We start from the raw sequence: 16,686 nt of genomic DNA, 5'->3' as shown, positions 1-16,686 counted from the left end.
AGTGTCACATGAGCGTACACCCGAACTTTATGAATTCATTCGAAATCATCATCGTATCAGAGATAGACAAACTCATTCTAAACTCCAAGCAGACCTAGTTGAGCATTTGTGGCATCTACATGGAGATTTGTAACAACTGGTGTTAGAAATAGTTTATTTATTTTGACGTTTATTCCTAACTTTGCTATTTATGATTTATTTATTTATTTATTCATTGACCTTTGCAAGGTTTTTTATTAGTTAATTTATGTTCGGTTCTTAATTTGATAAATTACAATTATTGAAGAACTTCCTTTGTATTGTTTTTTTTTTTATTGTTTTCTTTTATTCTTCCCCTCCCTTCCTTTCAAGATGGTTCCGCCAAATCCATATGTTGAAATGTATTCACATACTATAAATTTTATAATAAAAAAATTAAATATTACTTAAAAAAAAAATTTATAATATTTTTAAAACTAATATTTTAATATTAGTTTTAAAAATATTACCGCAAATGTCACATTGGCAACCATATTAGAGAGTAGGTGCATATGTGTCATTCTATGAAAAAGAGTAATATATATATATATATAGATATAGCATTTTTTGTTTTGAAAATTGGTTAAATTAGTTTGAATGACTAGCTAAAATAAAGAGTATAGTTGGAACACACAATAACTAAACTAATTAGGTAAAATAAAGAGTGCCATTTTTTTATACTTTAGCTAGTGTAAAATAAAGAGTGTGGTTGAAGATGCTCTAAAAATATATTTGAATGATTAAAGAATGAGACTTTGAAGCTTCATGCGACTAATCATACGATACATATCCATATCGACTCTTAGCATTTTATAATCTCAATAACATTTATTTATAGATAAATCTAAAAGTGTTGGTTTTGTATTATTTAATGTTAAAATTAGTGTAAATTAATTATAAAAAAATTAAAATTTTAAAATAAATAAAAGTGTTATAAAATTTTTCAAACATATATTGAATTTTATATATATATATATATATATTTTTTTTTTATGTTTTTCTATGTTCTAGGACACTTGTCAACGGAATTCTTATTTATAAATTGTTCTATTTTTTAATCATTAAAGGGAAAATAGCACAGTAACATGGTGACTATATAAAATAAAATATTCACATGGGATACAATACAATTAATAGTTCCTCTAGAAGCTCACATGAAAGTCCTGCTCTAATGGTTAATTGTTTATTACTTCTTTTAATTAATTTATTATATTAGAATCATCATTATTTAATTTGGAAATCGATTATTTCTAATTAAGGAAATAATTAGACACGATCAGTTTGGCTTTGTGGGTCTATCACTTATTTCACTATGATATATATTTTATTTTTTATGTTTGTGTAAATTATTTATATAAAAAAATTAAATTTATTCAATAATTATAATCACTTAATTTTATTATATTTATTTTTTAAATTATATTTTTTATTCATTTTTAAAAGTAAGTACTATAAAATCATGTAATTACTAACATAATATCAATGTAATTTTTTTTTTTTTATAAATGATTTATGTACGAAAAGTTATAAAACAGATAGAATTGATTATGGAAATGGGACAATATTGGTGACCCACTATCATAATTAATTTGATACTGGAAGGAAATCTCACTAATGGTTCCACTTCTTGGAATTATAAAAATAAAAAATAAAATCTCGAACCCTAATTTGGTTCTAATTTTTTGAATTTAATTTTTTAAAAATTGAGTTTTTAATTTTTCGTATTTTTATGTTTTTAGTATTTTTTAAGTATTTTAAGAAAGTTTTTTTACTTTTTTGATGCATCTAAAAAGTAAAATATTTCTAAAAAATATTTTTAAAAAACGAATAAATACATAAGAATACGAAAATGTATTAAACTTTCATATTTTTTTGTAGTTTTGGTATTTAGTGAATTTTTAAAATTTTTTTTTTTCACAAAAATTATACATTTTAATTGTATTTATATTAAGTGTATTTAAAAAGTAAAAAATTTAATTAAAATATTAAAAAAATTCATTAAAAACAAAAAAATATATATGAAAATTAAAAAATTTAATTTTTAAAAAATTGAAAAACTGAAACCAAAGATAACTGATAATCTTTAAAAAAAATAATTACTTATTCTCAATTTCAATGGGTGCCAAAATATACAGGTCCAATTATTTGAAAAGGTAAAATCAAATAATAGTGATGAACAGGTATAAAGGCACCCAAATATCTATATATATATATATATATATATAAAAAAAAAGTAATGCTATATTTTATCATTATTTAAAAAAAAATAAGTATTCTATTTTCAAACAGATGTCATTTACTTTTTTAGACATACGATAAATTAAATAGATTTTGAGAATTTTCTAATAAATTATTCTATATTTTATTTCTCCCCTTATTTTTCATGGTAATCACACGAAGAAATAATCTTCTTTTCTCTTTTGCATATTGCATGTTGGTTGCCATGAAGATGCTTTAACCTAAAATCAAAGAGATAATAATCAAAAGCCATTAACCAATGTGTCACACCTTCAATTCACACAATATATATTAAAATCTGATGTTGGCAAGGCAACTACGGTTTAATTTTCCTGGATTAAGTTATTTGTTTATATTCAAATATTACACAAATAGAAAAATTATATATAAAATGATATGAAATTTTTTAATTTTATTATTTTAAAATAAAAGATTCATTAAAATAGTTTATATTTTTAAAAGTACCACATTCACATTATTAACTCTAGGGGACTTACGTGTAATATGTAGAATAAGTCATTTATAATTAATGATATTTTTTATCAAACGCTATTAAAAAATATCACTTATTGTTAATTTTTAGCGACAATTTAAAAATTATGTCATAGAAATGCTACTAATTATAAGTTTTAGCGACAATTTAAAAAAATTGTCACAAAAAATTCACTAATTTTTAACTTTTAGCAATAGTTTGATGAAAAATTTGTCACACAAAAACGTCATTAATTATAAGCTTTAGCGACAATTTATAAAAATTGTGGAAAAAAGTCACTAATTGTCAATTTTTAGCGACATATAAAAAATCGACACAAAAAATTATTTTCAACGACGATTAGTGACATTTTTCTAGTCAATTGGTAACTTTTTTAGTCATCGGTTTTTATAAATTGTTGCTAAAATTTACAATTAGTGACATTTTTATGTGACAAATTTTTTAAATTTTCGTTGAAAATTAAAAATTAGTGATTTTTTTGTAACGATTTTTTAAAACTGTCGTTAAAAGTTATAATTAGTGATATTTTTTATGAAATTTTTTTAAAGAGACAATTAGTGACATTTTTTAATAGTATTTAATGAAACATGTCAATAATTATCATAGGATCAATTAGATAAGGACATGCACATAAGTTCCAAAAAAATAATATCCTTGCTGAATTTTTTATCAGAAGCTTCAGAAAAATTTGCAAACAGAAAGTTATATACATTTTTATTTCATTTTGAAATTATGAAGATAATGGTAGGTGTTTTAATTAGAAATGAAATGATTGTAACAAATTATATCATTCTGTATAAAATTTTAGTAAAACTTTTGTAGTAAAATTTTATTTGTATATTATTATGTTTTTTTAAAAAACATAAACCAACATGTTGAATTTTTTATTTTAAGGTGATAAAATCAAAATTTATCATATTATTCTGTATTAATTTTGGAATGAAGTGGGCCTAAAGTCCATTTTTGTGGATTAGAAGGTTTAGTTTGCATGGATGTGGGCACATTTCAAGCCCGTTTTGATTATCTAAACTATTAAACTTGTGAGACACGTCGAACAAATCATTTATATAAAAAATCAAACGTAGGATTGACATTACACAAATCACGCCCCTTGTAATTGCATAAACAACAAACATTCTATGACTTTGGGATTTATTTAAATTTTTTTTTTTATTTGTTGTCAACTCTAGCTGTTTTATTACAAAGTTTCCACCATTGACATATTCAAATTTGAAGTTACATTAAAATTACGCGTTATTGGTAAAGGGCAATGCTTGTCTATCTACATGCCCAACTACTATATATATATGTAAAGGAATTGCAGAACAAACACACACATCATCCTTGTATGAAATACAAAGCCACTTACAAAAAATTTGAGCACTTCTCACACAAAAGAGAGAGAGAGAGAGAGAGAGAGAGAGAGAGAGAGAGAGAAAGATTCTTTTGATCTTTGTTTCTTTGGCTCTCTGTCATTTATTGTCATTTATTGTTCGGTCAAGTAACATGGCACGTCCTGTGTTTTTACTCGTTTGGGTTTTAGGTCTTCTGGCTGCCTCACTCGCTTTTGCTAATATTGTGGAGCATTCTTTCGAAGTAATTTGTCATGCCCATTTCGATCATTTTTTAAAACTTATCTCAATCTTTAATTTTTTGACACTTTGTATGGCACTCATTTCTAATTGTGTTTATTTTGTGCACTTTTTCTAAGTTGGGTATGCTCGACTTACTAGTTTTTGAAAGCCTTTTTTTGTGGAGGACGACACTTTCTCTAACATGCATTGCTTCTTCATTCTCTCATTTTAGCTCACACATCGGTTACTTTATTTTTTTATTTTTTTATCTCAGCTCCCCTAAAATTTTTCACAGCATATAGAAGTGATATAAAACCATGGTAAAAAAATTAGTAACAGATAAAACTTCACTATTAAGTCTTAAAAATGGTTTTTTTTTTTTTTTTTGGTTCTTTTCTTATACCATTAGACTAACAAGAAGTTATTACTCTAGATTAATATAGTTACTAGTGCTTCTCTTTGACTAAAATAAGCTATCCTACTTTAATTTTTTGCTTTCGAAAAATTATGCCATTTGTATTCTTTTCTCTCAATATGTGCATGATTACTTAAACTTGAAAATTTTAAATTTGATAACATAGCTTATTTCATTTATATTATTTCAGGTAAAAGACATGACTCTCCAACGACTATGCCGCAATCAAGTAATTACTGCTATAAATGGAGGCCTCCCAGGCCCAACAATACTGGCTCATGAGGGAGACACCCTTGTTGTTCATGTCTTTAATAAATCTCCTTATAACCTTACTATTCATTGGTAATATAAAATTTTAATTTGAGTTTTTTATTTTGCTTTTATCTTATATTAGACTAAGTTTGATATGAGTATGTGTTCATATATGCAGGCATGGAATTTTTCAAATATTGAGCGTGTGGGCCGATGGACCTGAATATGTAACTCAATGTCCAATACGTCCCGGAAATAGCTATACTTATAGATTCAACATTACAGGACAAGAAGGGACCCTATGGTGGCACGCACATAGTCAATGGCTTCGTGCAACCGTTTATGGGGCGTTAATCATCCGTCCAAAAGTTGGTCACTCATACCCATTCCTGAAACCCTACAGAGAATTCCCAATTCTTTTAGGTATCAATCCTTTTTCTTATTCCACTAGAAACTTTCTTGTGCTTCATATATTAGTACACTTATTATGATACTTGATAAGTAAAAATAAACATGTGCAAAAGTGGTCAAAATAATAGACTTGTTACTAATATTCTATTGTCAAGTTTATTACCCATATGTAAGATGTTTAGTATTTTTCAAATATTCAAAAGTAATGGATAATTGGGAGTAGTTTAGCGACCTAACATACATTAGTATAATAAAAATGTTTTCTAATTGTATAGAATTCAAACCAACTAAATATTTATTCTAAAAGTTTTGCACTTCCAAATTACAATTAGTATAAGCATTTTTTTTTTCGAAGAACAAATTAGGATGGTTCATTAGCACATTTTGTTGGAAAAAGTCAATAAGAAAATACAGATGCATAATAGAAAAATGGAAATAGTAATGAATGTAAAGTCCATAATGTTGAGGTTCAAAACTTTTAGTTAATATTTGGTTGCATGGTTTGACTTCAAAATGATTAGAAAACATACTTTTTCAATGCCTATAAGATTAGTCATGCATTAAATTGTAACTACAGGAGAATGGTGGAATGCTAATATTATTGACCTCGAGAACCAAATACTTGCAAGCGGTGGTCCTCCTACTAATAGTTCTGATGCTTTCACCATCAATGGTCAGCCTGGCGATCTTTATCAATGCTCTTCAAATAGTAAGGACTACCACACTTTACACTCTAACATTGCAAATATAGTTGCCAATTTATACGTAGATGTTTAGTATTAGTTCTTGCTTAACCTCTCCTAGACTTTGGTATAAAATATGGTTCTTTTTTTCTTTTTCAGGCACATATAAGGTAAATGTGGCACGAGGTAAAACATATCTCCTACGCATCATCAATGCTGCAATGAATAACCAATTCTTCTTCAAGATAACCAACCACAAAATGACAGTTGTTGCCATTGACGCCACTTACACTACTCCAATGGTGACCGACTTCATTGTTATTGCTCCTGGCCAGACCATCGACGCACTACTCACTGCCGACCAACCAGTAGCCTCTTACTACATGGCAGCACATACCTACGTTAGTTCAGAAGATGTATCTGATACCACCACCTCTACCACTGGGGTCATTGTCTATGAGAATGCCATGTCATCAACCCCACGAATGCCGGTCTTACCAGCCTTCAATGACACACCAACAGCCCACAAGTTCTATACCAGTTTAACTGCTCTAGTGAATGCGCCTCACTGGGTCCCAGTCCCACTCAATGTTGATGAACACATGTTTGTGACAGTAAGTTTGGGCTTGATCCCATGCGAAGCAGGTTCCAACTGTAGTGGCCCACTTCATCGGCGATTAGCTGCAAGCCTAAACAACGCGTCATTCGAGTTCAACACCAAGTTGTCGATGATGGAAGCCTTTGTCAACAATGTCGATGGAATTTACACGACTGATTTCCCCGACCAACCACCATTGGTATTTGACTACACGAATTCAAACAACAAGTTCAACACAACGATCATAATGACATCAAAATCAACCAAAGTGAAGAAACTTAAGTTCAATTCAATTGTTGAGATAGTGTTGCAGAACACAGCCTCACTGGGTATAGAGAGCCACCCTATGCATTTGCATGGATTCAACTTCCATGTGTTGGCTCAAGGGTTTGGAAACTATGACCCAATAAATGATCCCAAAAAGTTTAATCTAGTCAATCCACAAGCACGTAACACCATTGCTGTGCCAGCCGGAGGGTGGATTGTTATCAGATTTCAAGCAAACAATCCTGGTAAATATAATGTTTTATTATGCATGACTCTATCATTTTAATGTGTGTGTTGTACATGTATACTAATTTATGCTTTTCGAAAAAATTGATGTTTACAGGTGTATGGTTGATGCATTGTCACATGGATATACACGTCCCGTGGGGCCTATCAATGGCTTTTTTGGTTGAGAACGGGCCAACACCTTCAACTACGTTACCTCCGCCTCCCCGAGATCTACCCAAATGTTAAGAGTTGTTCTATACTTTTTTATTTTCTATCATTTTTTTCCATGTAATAAAGGTGCCCAATAATTTATTCTTTCAATTGTGTTAAGTTTGCTTTCTTTAGTGTAAAATAATATTATGAATATTCCATTGTTCATAATCTTTGGCAAGTGTAGTTACTTTTTTTGATGACTAAGCAAGTGTAGTAACTTTGTTTATATGAACCACAATAATTGTGCTTTATATAATAAATTCCAGTTTGGTTAAATGTCTCAACTTTTTATTGGTCCTTTTTTTTATTATAAAATTTCCATTGACATTAAAAAATAAAAACTTTCTATGGAAAATGTGTTGAAACAATCTTCTATGTAAATAAAATAATTTGAAACCAAATCAAACAAATAAAATAAATAACTTACAGAATTTATTTTGCCGAACCGAATGAATAATAAAAAGATCAAGTCAAGTGTGTGACACTCTATCCTTAAAACAGATTCGCCCTGGTACGGTGCTTACGGTTAAGTGGCGTCTATCTCTCAGGATACAATGATCTTCACAAATTGTAGTAGCACTCCAAACAATTTGTACGACGAACCAAACCTGTGTTCTTAACTCTCCAAATTTTATTCTAAAACTAATATGAAGAATAATGCACCAAAGCAAAAAATTGGACAACAAGAAAATAAGTTTTTTTGTTTTTTTTTCCAGATTATTCTTAGATTCCAAGACTGCTGGAAATGGCAGGTATATATAGGCATACTAATCTGTCTGAATAGGTGCTATTTTTGAATGTACAGGTGTAACAATTAAACTGAACAAATACAGCACTGTTTCAACAGATAAATGTTGGGCAGTTAAATTTGTTGAAATTGCAGCAATTTAAAAAACCTGTCTGGAACATTTTGAATCTGTCTGGCAGTTTGAATTTTTTCAAAAAATTGAATCTGATGAACTTTAGTTTGAATTTGTTCAATTTGCCTAACATATACAAATTTGAAACTAAACAGATATGCAGCTGCTTTGAACAGATGTAGTTCAAAAAACTGGACAGATATGCAAAATTGCTAGACAGATTTGAATCTGTCTGGGCAGTTTTCGAACTGTTTAACAGATGGGAAATTAGTGGAATTCAGACTTGATTGGACAAAAATTTGAATTCAAATTGGCGCAAAATTTAAATTTATTTTTTCTAACAAGAAATTTGGAAAAAGTTCAAATAAATTTTGTCCAAAAAATTAATATTAAAACTGACCCGACCCACAACCCACACCCATGCACAGCACGGCACGGCCGGTCGACAGCAGCGGCAGCGGTTTCATTTGTCCATAACTCCTCCCTTCTACAAACTTGGGATGCCCCTTGGGGCCTAACCCAAGTTAGTACACCAAGAGCTTATATACTCACAAAAGCTCTCTTAAAGTTTCAATGTGGGACAACCTATCTCAAGGAAACCCACATTTACTACTTTACTTGTCTATTCCACGAACCCGAAAACGACGTCAACTTCTCATTCACTCATAAATGGTTTTGACAAACCATCTTCATCGTGTGACTTGTCATGCGGCAAGAAACACGTCACCTCTTTGGACTCACCCCAAAAGATTTTTGGGGCCTACTCAATTTTGGACTCAAAATTGGCCCAAAATACGCCTATAAAAACCATTATTTCCAACAAAATGATCATGTGTCAAGCATGATCAACCTCATTCCACCACTATTTTTATTTATAACAATTCGCTCTCCCTTGCCCCCCCAAAAAAATGTATATATATTATTAAGCTTTGTGGCTGCAATATTGAAATCAAATCTATTATTGTCTTGGTTTCAATCTTATTCTTAAAATTCAATCATCGGTATTTAAATTTAACTTTTTAATTTTGTCAAAATCAATCTTCTACCTTAAGCAAAGATGACTTAACCCATCAAAATTTAGTTTGTGTTGGGGGACTTTAGACTTTTACCGACTGCTTAGATCTTATAAGTCTTTGCCTTTCAACCCTACTTGTTTTTCTTCTAAAATAACATGTAAACCACGAAGCCATCACCCACACATAAAGTTAATACATATAAATGAGATAGTTTTTTTTTATTGGCAAAAAATGGAAACTTTATTGATGACGATGAAATGTACAAGATGTACACACAAAACCTCAAAACATCAATAAAGAAAGGAGGGTGCACAAAGTATTACAATGGGCTAGATCATCTCAACTATGTTGGCACAAAAAAGGCCCATCCTATCATATGCTAAGCACCCCTAACAAAGAGCAACACCTAAGAAAGACAACAAAGGGAAATCCAGCAATCTTGTTGAAGACAAACCAAATCTGGGGGGAACAGAGCAGCACAAAATGATCAACAAAAGTAGGCTCTTGGTAACAGAACAGCACAAATCAAATACCACATAACAGATCAACAGGGAACAGATAATAGAATAACACAGAATAGATAATAGAACCTAAACTGACAGCACAGCTTAGATCATACACTAAGCTCAAAAACCATACCATACACAGGCTCAGCCACCAGACCTCAGTAACAGATCAAACATTGATAGCACAACCTAGATCAGACACTAACCACAACAACCAGACCATACACAAGCTCAGCCATCAGACTTGATGCTAATACACATTCAACCACCATACCTGAGGCAAAATTTGACCTGCTGCATATTATACACCAGATCATTGATAGAAGCTTCCACATGTAATAGCGAGGCCTGGACCCACAAAGCTACTCTAAGTTTCACAATTTCACATAAAGCTTCAAAATCGAGTTAAGATCCATTGAAGACACATTCGTTTCTATGCTTCTATGTAGACCAGAGAGTTGCCAAAGGGATGACCATCCAGATTTTCTTCTCCACTTTTGTCATTCTGCAACTATACCACCACTGTAGCAGCCCCTCTACTGAACCTGGCAAGACCTACTGAAAACCCTACCATCTTACAATGTTTAACCATAGCCTCCAAACAAAATGACAAAAAAGAAAGATGTGCTTTACAGTTTCAACATCATTATGACAGAAAACACATTCAAAATTAACACTCCCATCAAGTACACCAATTCGATGAAGAAAACAGGAAGTTTTAACCTTACCAAGCCATGCCAATCACCAAAAAAATTGCACTTTAGGAGAAGCAAAATTATTCCATATGGAGCTTGTCATTGTCATAACATGACTAATAAGGTCACCCCATTTATAGAGTGATGTTACACTAAACACGCCAGAAGAATCTGCTGTCCATTTCAATTCATCTAGTTTATCAATACATATAGTTGGTGCACACCTAAGCAACTAGACTAACCTATGAACTTCTTCCTCCTCCCAGGCCAACAGCTTTCTTCTAAATTCTAGAGTCCAATCACCAGCTGCACCCCTATTCTAAAAAAACAACCTTACCACTCCATGCTTATCGTTAGAAAGAAATAATAGTCTAGGGAATTCCTCCTTAAAACATACATTGCCAATCCACTTATCCAACCAAAATTGTACGCTACGCCCATCCCCTAAAACTATCTAGGAGTTATGAATATAGAAATTATGCAAGTCCAGATTTAACAAAACTACATTACGTATATCAGTCCAGACCTTAGAACCTCTACCTACCAATGTTGGAAACCAGTTCCCAGTCTCAACATTATATTTTGAACAAATCACTTATTTCCAGAAGGTTTGATTCTCAGCTCCAAACCTCTACCACCATTTTAGCAATAGACATTCTGTTGGTGAAAATACCAGAAAAAATTATATTTTATTGATAAATAATGCAAAGAAAATGAGATACAAATAGATCAGGCTAAGGCACGGATATCTCGTTTTCTTTAAGGAGATCAAGCCCACTGCGCTAGGAAGAACCCAAATACCGATACAGCAGTCACAAAACTATGACTTGTCCCCTCTAGGATACAACAGCCCGACCACTTATCGTGTGGTTCAGACCAACTCTGCATAAGATGGTGAACCCAAAGCTCCACCAAGAAAAACACCATTCTTTGCTAGTAATATCTTTCGTATAGAAAATAGTTGGTGTGTTGGTGTAAAAAAGAGTAGAAGAAAGGAACTATTTATAGGCCACTAGGACATTACAAAATACACCAAAAAATGATAATGACCATGAACTTAGAGAAAAGGGAGAGTGTATCCAAATATTAACTCACCACCAAGTTCATGAATTCCAATTAATCTCCATTCATGAACAAGACAAAAGGTCACCAAAACAATAAATCTCCATTCATGAACAGGATGAGATTCATGAACAAGGCAAAAGGAAGATTAAAATGGTCCAACAATCCCCCGCTCATTTTGAACCTTCATTAGTGAAACAACAACCTCTACTCCAGAGTCAGTAGTGGTCTCAGACTTGAACTATGACTACTTAGGGGAAATAAAGTATTACTGAGCACACATAATAATCCAGGTGTTGACATGAGTTTTTAATAGCCAACACATTACAGCCTTGTGTTTTCATGAGCATATTTGAGAATAAGCCTTGTTCTCATAGAAAACGGCCCCACTTTCATGCTCATATAGGTGAAATCTGTCAAGGATGTTCCTGTAATTGACACACCCCATTCAACAAGAGCTACAAAATTTTATTAAGAGTATAAAAACTCAACCCTCCAATATTACAGGACAAATGCACTTACATCATAAGGATGGATAACGAAATATTAAAGAGTGCATTTTTATAACCACCATATCATTCGTTTTTCCCATTGAACCTAGCTACATGATCTTTGGTCCCTAGGTTGGGTATCCTCATACATGGTTTACGATTTTATAGGCTTCAAACCCATCACCCTCGATGTATTCTAGACCCTATCTCTTGCTAAAGCCTTGGTTAACGGATCCGCAAGATTATCACAAGATCTTACATAATTCACAGTTATGATGCCATTACTCAAATAGGATATCACATTACTGTGTTTCCTTCGAATGGATCTGGATTTACCATTATAAAAATGGTTGTTCACTTTACCAATAGCAGCAGTGCTATCACAACGAATTAACACATGAGGAATTAGTTTTTCCCAAAAAGGGATTTCATGTGACAAATCTCTCAACCAATTCGCTTCCTCACATGCTGAAGCTAACGCTATAAGTTCAGCTTCCATAGTAGAATTAGCAATTATAGTCTGTTTTTTAGACTTCCAACATATAGCACCACCACCTAAGGTAAAAATAAAACCCAAGGTAGAGAGAGAATCACCTGACAAAGTGTTCCAATCGGCATCACTATATCCCTCAAGTACTGCAGGATACTTCTTATATAAACAAACCATAATTTTTGGTACCAGATAAATATCTTATAATTCTTTCATGGCTAGCCAATGATCTCGACTTGGCTTACTAGTAAGCCTGCTAAGTACTCCAATAGCATATGCAATGTCAGGTCTAGTATAGTTAGTAACATATCTCAAACTACCAATCATGCTGGCATATTCCTTTTGATTAATCACTTCTTTTTCATTTGTTACAACAGGTAAATGTATGCTTGCATCAAAAGGAGTAGCAACATGTTTACAGTCTAGAAAATTATATTTCTTTAAAATTTTCTCAACATAATGCGACTGATTAAGAAAAATGCCATCATTAGTCTTGGTAATTTTAATTCCCAAAATAAAATTGGCTTTACCAAGATCTTTCATATCAAAGTGACTATTAAGCATATTTTTAGTCTCATTTATAATATGCAAATTAGAGTAAAAAAATAAGTAGATCATATGCATATAGGCTAATAATCACATGTGCATTCTCACAAGTTTTATAATATATTTACTTATCACATTCATTAGTCTTATAGCCATTCTCAAGCATGCATGAATCAAATTTCACATGCCACTGTTTAGGAGCTTGTTTTAAACCATAAAGGGATTTAGTTAACTTACACACCTTGCTTTCTTGGCCAGGCTCCAAAAAGCCTTCGGGTTAGTCCATGTAAATTTCATCATTTAGATCTCCATTTAAAAATGTTATTTTCACATCCATTTGATGAATTTTTAAATCATGAATTGTAGCCACTACTATCAACAATCTAATGGATGTAATTTTAGTAACCGGAGAAAAAGTATCAAAGAAATCAAGATCAACTTGTTGCTTAAAACCTTTAGCGACAAGCCTTGCTTTATATTTATCTATAGTTCCATCCGGTTTAAGTTTTTTTCGAAGGACCCATTTACACCAAATAGTTTTACAACATGGAGGTAAATCCACTAGCTTCCATGTTTTATTTGAAAGTAATGAATCTATCTCATCATTTACAGCCTCTCTCTAGAAAATAGCATTAGGTGATTACAAAGCTTCTTGCACCGTAAGAGGAATTTCTTTCACATTGTAAAGATAATAGTCATGGCCAAAATCTTTTTCAACTCTAGCTCGTTTACTCCTCCTTGGTTGGATTTGAGAATTTTCTTGTTCTTGAAAAACTTGAAATGGAGTAGAAGAGCTAGGCACGAATAAAATATTTTCAGAAATTATTTGACCCCCATTATTTCTAGATTTGAAAGGAAATGTATTTTTATGAAAAATAGCATCACCTGATTCAAAAATAATATTATTTTCCATATCAAAAAATCTATAAGTTGTACTATGCAACGCATACCCAAGAAAAGCACAGGTGATAGCTCGTTCACCCAATTTAGGTCGTTTAGGATCTGCAAGCCTCACAAAAGCTAAACAACCCCAAACCCTCAAATAACTTAGACTTGGTTTATGCCCCCGCCACAACTCATAAGGTACAATTTTAGTCTTTTTGTGTAGTACTCTATTTATCATATGGCAAGCTGTCAAACTAATCTCGCCCCAAAGATTTGAGGGAGCACCCGAATCAATAAGCATAGCATTCGTCAAGTCAATTATCGTTCTATTTTTTTTTTCAGCTACACCATTAGATGAAGGTGAATATGGTGGAGTACTCTCATGAATAATTCCCAATGACTGAACAAAAGAGTTGAATCCAAGAGATTCATACTCTCGGTCTCTATCACTTTTAATTCTCTTAATCTTTTTACCGAATTTATTTTCCACTTCAAGAAGGAATTCTTTAAATTTCTCAAAAGCATCACTTTTATTTTTAATAAATATACGTTTGTGTATTTTGAAAAATCATCAATAAAAGTGATAAAATATCGGTTACCACCCCGAGTTAAAATTCCTTCAAACTCACACAAATAAGTATGATATAATTCTAGCAATTCGGTATTTTTTTAAACACTTTTATGAGGCCTCTTGGTAATTTTTGCTTTATTGCAAACTTCACATTTCTCAAAAATTTTGTCACTTTAGAAATTTATTCTAAACTACTCATGATTCCCACATATTTACTGTTAATATGATACAAGCGAGCATGCCAAAAATTAATAAAAGACAAAGTGTAAGTGGTGTCATAGTAATAATCATAAAATTAATTAGCAAGGAAATTTAAGAGATAAAAGCGACATTTATACTCACCTGTATTATAGGAAGCCACTTTTGCTTCATGTGCCTCGTAGTCTTCATCATTCATCTCCTCGATTGGGATTTTGTTTGGGTTATTCTTGGTAAGGACATATGTAACTGAGAGGGTAATTTGTGTAGCCAAATTGGGCCGAGCTAGGTTGGAGTGGCAATCAAAGATGTTTATAGGACCTATCTACGAGACCGAGCTACAAGACCTAGCTACGGAAACCATGTTATTGGACCTAGCTACGCGGCCTAGCTATGAGACCTAGCCACGGGACCTAGCTACGGGACTTAGCTACTTTCTAGTGGCGGTCAACGCTATGGCCGAGCTACCAAGCAAGGTAGTCAAATGGAGAGAAGAGCCGAAGTAACTTGGTTGACCGCAATGTTGGCCGAGGTAAAGATATTAGCCGAGGTGAAGGGTAAGCCAAGGTAAAGCTATCAGCCGAGGTAAAGGGTAAGCCGAGGTAAAGGTGTCAGCCGAGGTAAAGGTGTTAGCCGCGGTAAAAAGAGTTTAGCAAGTGGATCGCAAGTGTTAGCTCGGTCCAAGTGTAATAACGGTCACCAGACGGAGTAAAGGTAGTTATCTCGGTCAGGGTATTCAGAACCAAGGTATTTGGGCTTCTTGCGATGGACCTAGCTATCATTAGCTTGGTCGGGGATTTACTACGGTTAGCACGGTAGTAAGTAAACATTCAAACCGAGGTACACGCAGTGAAAGGAAGAACCAAGCTAACTGGAGCTCGGTCTAGTCTGCGGCTTTAGCATGGTCATGGTAGCTCGGTCGTATTGACATCCAACCGTGGTAAAACCATCTTACTTGGTTTAAGCAGTGAGGGGGGTGTTGAAGGATAAGCATTATCTTTCAGGAATGTGATTCCTAGGAGGACTCTACATGGAGGAGTAAGAGTCCTACTTGGATTGTGCCACGCAGAACCTATAAAAGCTCATAACATCACCTATGGAGAGGTAACACAACTTTGATTCCTGAATACACAGAGCTTTCGTCTACTTGTCTATTTTGCTGACTTAGGCATCGGAGAGGTTTCCGGCACACACCCGCCGGCTAGCTCACGTTTGTGTTTTCAGGGAGTAAAGCGACGGCGTACGGAGGAACGCAAACTTGATCAACAGGATTATACGAGAAGGTTTATTTCTTTCCCGTACAATAACTTTCAAAAGACTAAGGTAAAAAAGAACTTTTCATTTTCACCTCTTAAAATGAACTCCCTTGAACTTGAAAGGCTTGTTGAGATGGTACTTGATCCATGTTTGATTCTCCTTAAAATTGTTGGTGAAAATACCAGAAAAAATTATATTTTATTGATAAATAATGCAAAGAAAATGAGATACAAATAGATCAGGCTGAGACACAGGTATCTCATTTTCTTTAAGGAGATCAAGCCCACTGCGCTAGGAAGAACCCAAATACCGATGCAGCAGTCACAAAACTATGACTTGTCCCCTCCAGGATACAACAGCCCGACCACTTATCGTATGGTTCAGACTAACTCTGTATAAGATGGTGAACCCAAAGCTCCACCAATAAAAACACCATTCTTTGCTAGTAATCTCTGTTGTATAGAAAATAGTTGGTGTGTTGGTGTAGAAAAGAGTAGAAGAGATGAACTATTTATAGGCTACTAAGACATTACAAAATACACCAAAAAATAATAATGACCATGAACCTAGAGAAAAGGAAGAGTGTATCCAAATATTACCTCACCACCAAGTTCATGAATTCTAATTAATCTTCATTTATGAACAAGACAAAAGGTCACCAAAACAATGAATCTCCATTCATGAACAAGATGAGATTCATGAACAAGACAAAAGGAAGA

General features: G+C 32.8%; 1 protein-coding gene across 1 annotated transcript; it reads left to right on the top strand.

Annotated features, from left to right (window-relative positions):
- The first annotated feature begins 4,082 nt into the window (after positions 1-4,082).
- Positions 4,083-7,666, top strand: LOC114304038 (laccase-7-like). Its single transcript, XM_028249221.2, has 6 exons — positions 4,083-4,345; positions 4,929-5,080; positions 5,169-5,413; positions 5,979-6,110; positions 6,244-7,194; positions 7,293-7,666. Exons 1-6 carry the CDS (start codon positions 4,256-4,258, stop codon positions 7,421-7,423), a joined length of 1,701 nt encoding a protein of 566 aa, XP_028105022.1. The 5' UTR covers positions 4,083-4,255; the 3' UTR covers positions 7,424-7,666.
- The last annotated feature ends 9,020 nt before the right edge of the window (positions 7,667-16,686 follow it).

The sequence above is a fragment of the Camellia sinensis genome, chromosome 3 (genome assembly GCF_055761805.1).
Source record: "Camellia sinensis isolate YWXY chromosome 3, ASM5576180v1, whole genome shotgun sequence".
NCBI lineage: Eukaryota > Viridiplantae > Streptophyta > Magnoliopsida > Ericales > Theaceae > Camellia > Camellia sinensis.
Note: the sequence above shows the minus strand (reverse complement) of the source record. Positions and strands in the feature narration are given on the sequence as shown.

Coding starts and splice junctions, on each gene's coding strand:
- LOC114304038 (XM_028249221.2), top strand. CDS start 4,256: ATGGCACGTCCTGTGTTTTTACTCGTTTGGGTTTTAGGTCTTCTGGCT. Junction 5,081..5,168: donor TATAACCTTACTATTCATTG/GTAATATAAAAT, acceptor TCATATATGCAG/GCATGGAATTTTTCAAATAT. Junction 7,195..7,292: donor ATTTCAAGCAAACAATCCTG/GTAAATATAATG, acceptor TGATGTTTACAG/GTGTATGGTTGATGCATTGT.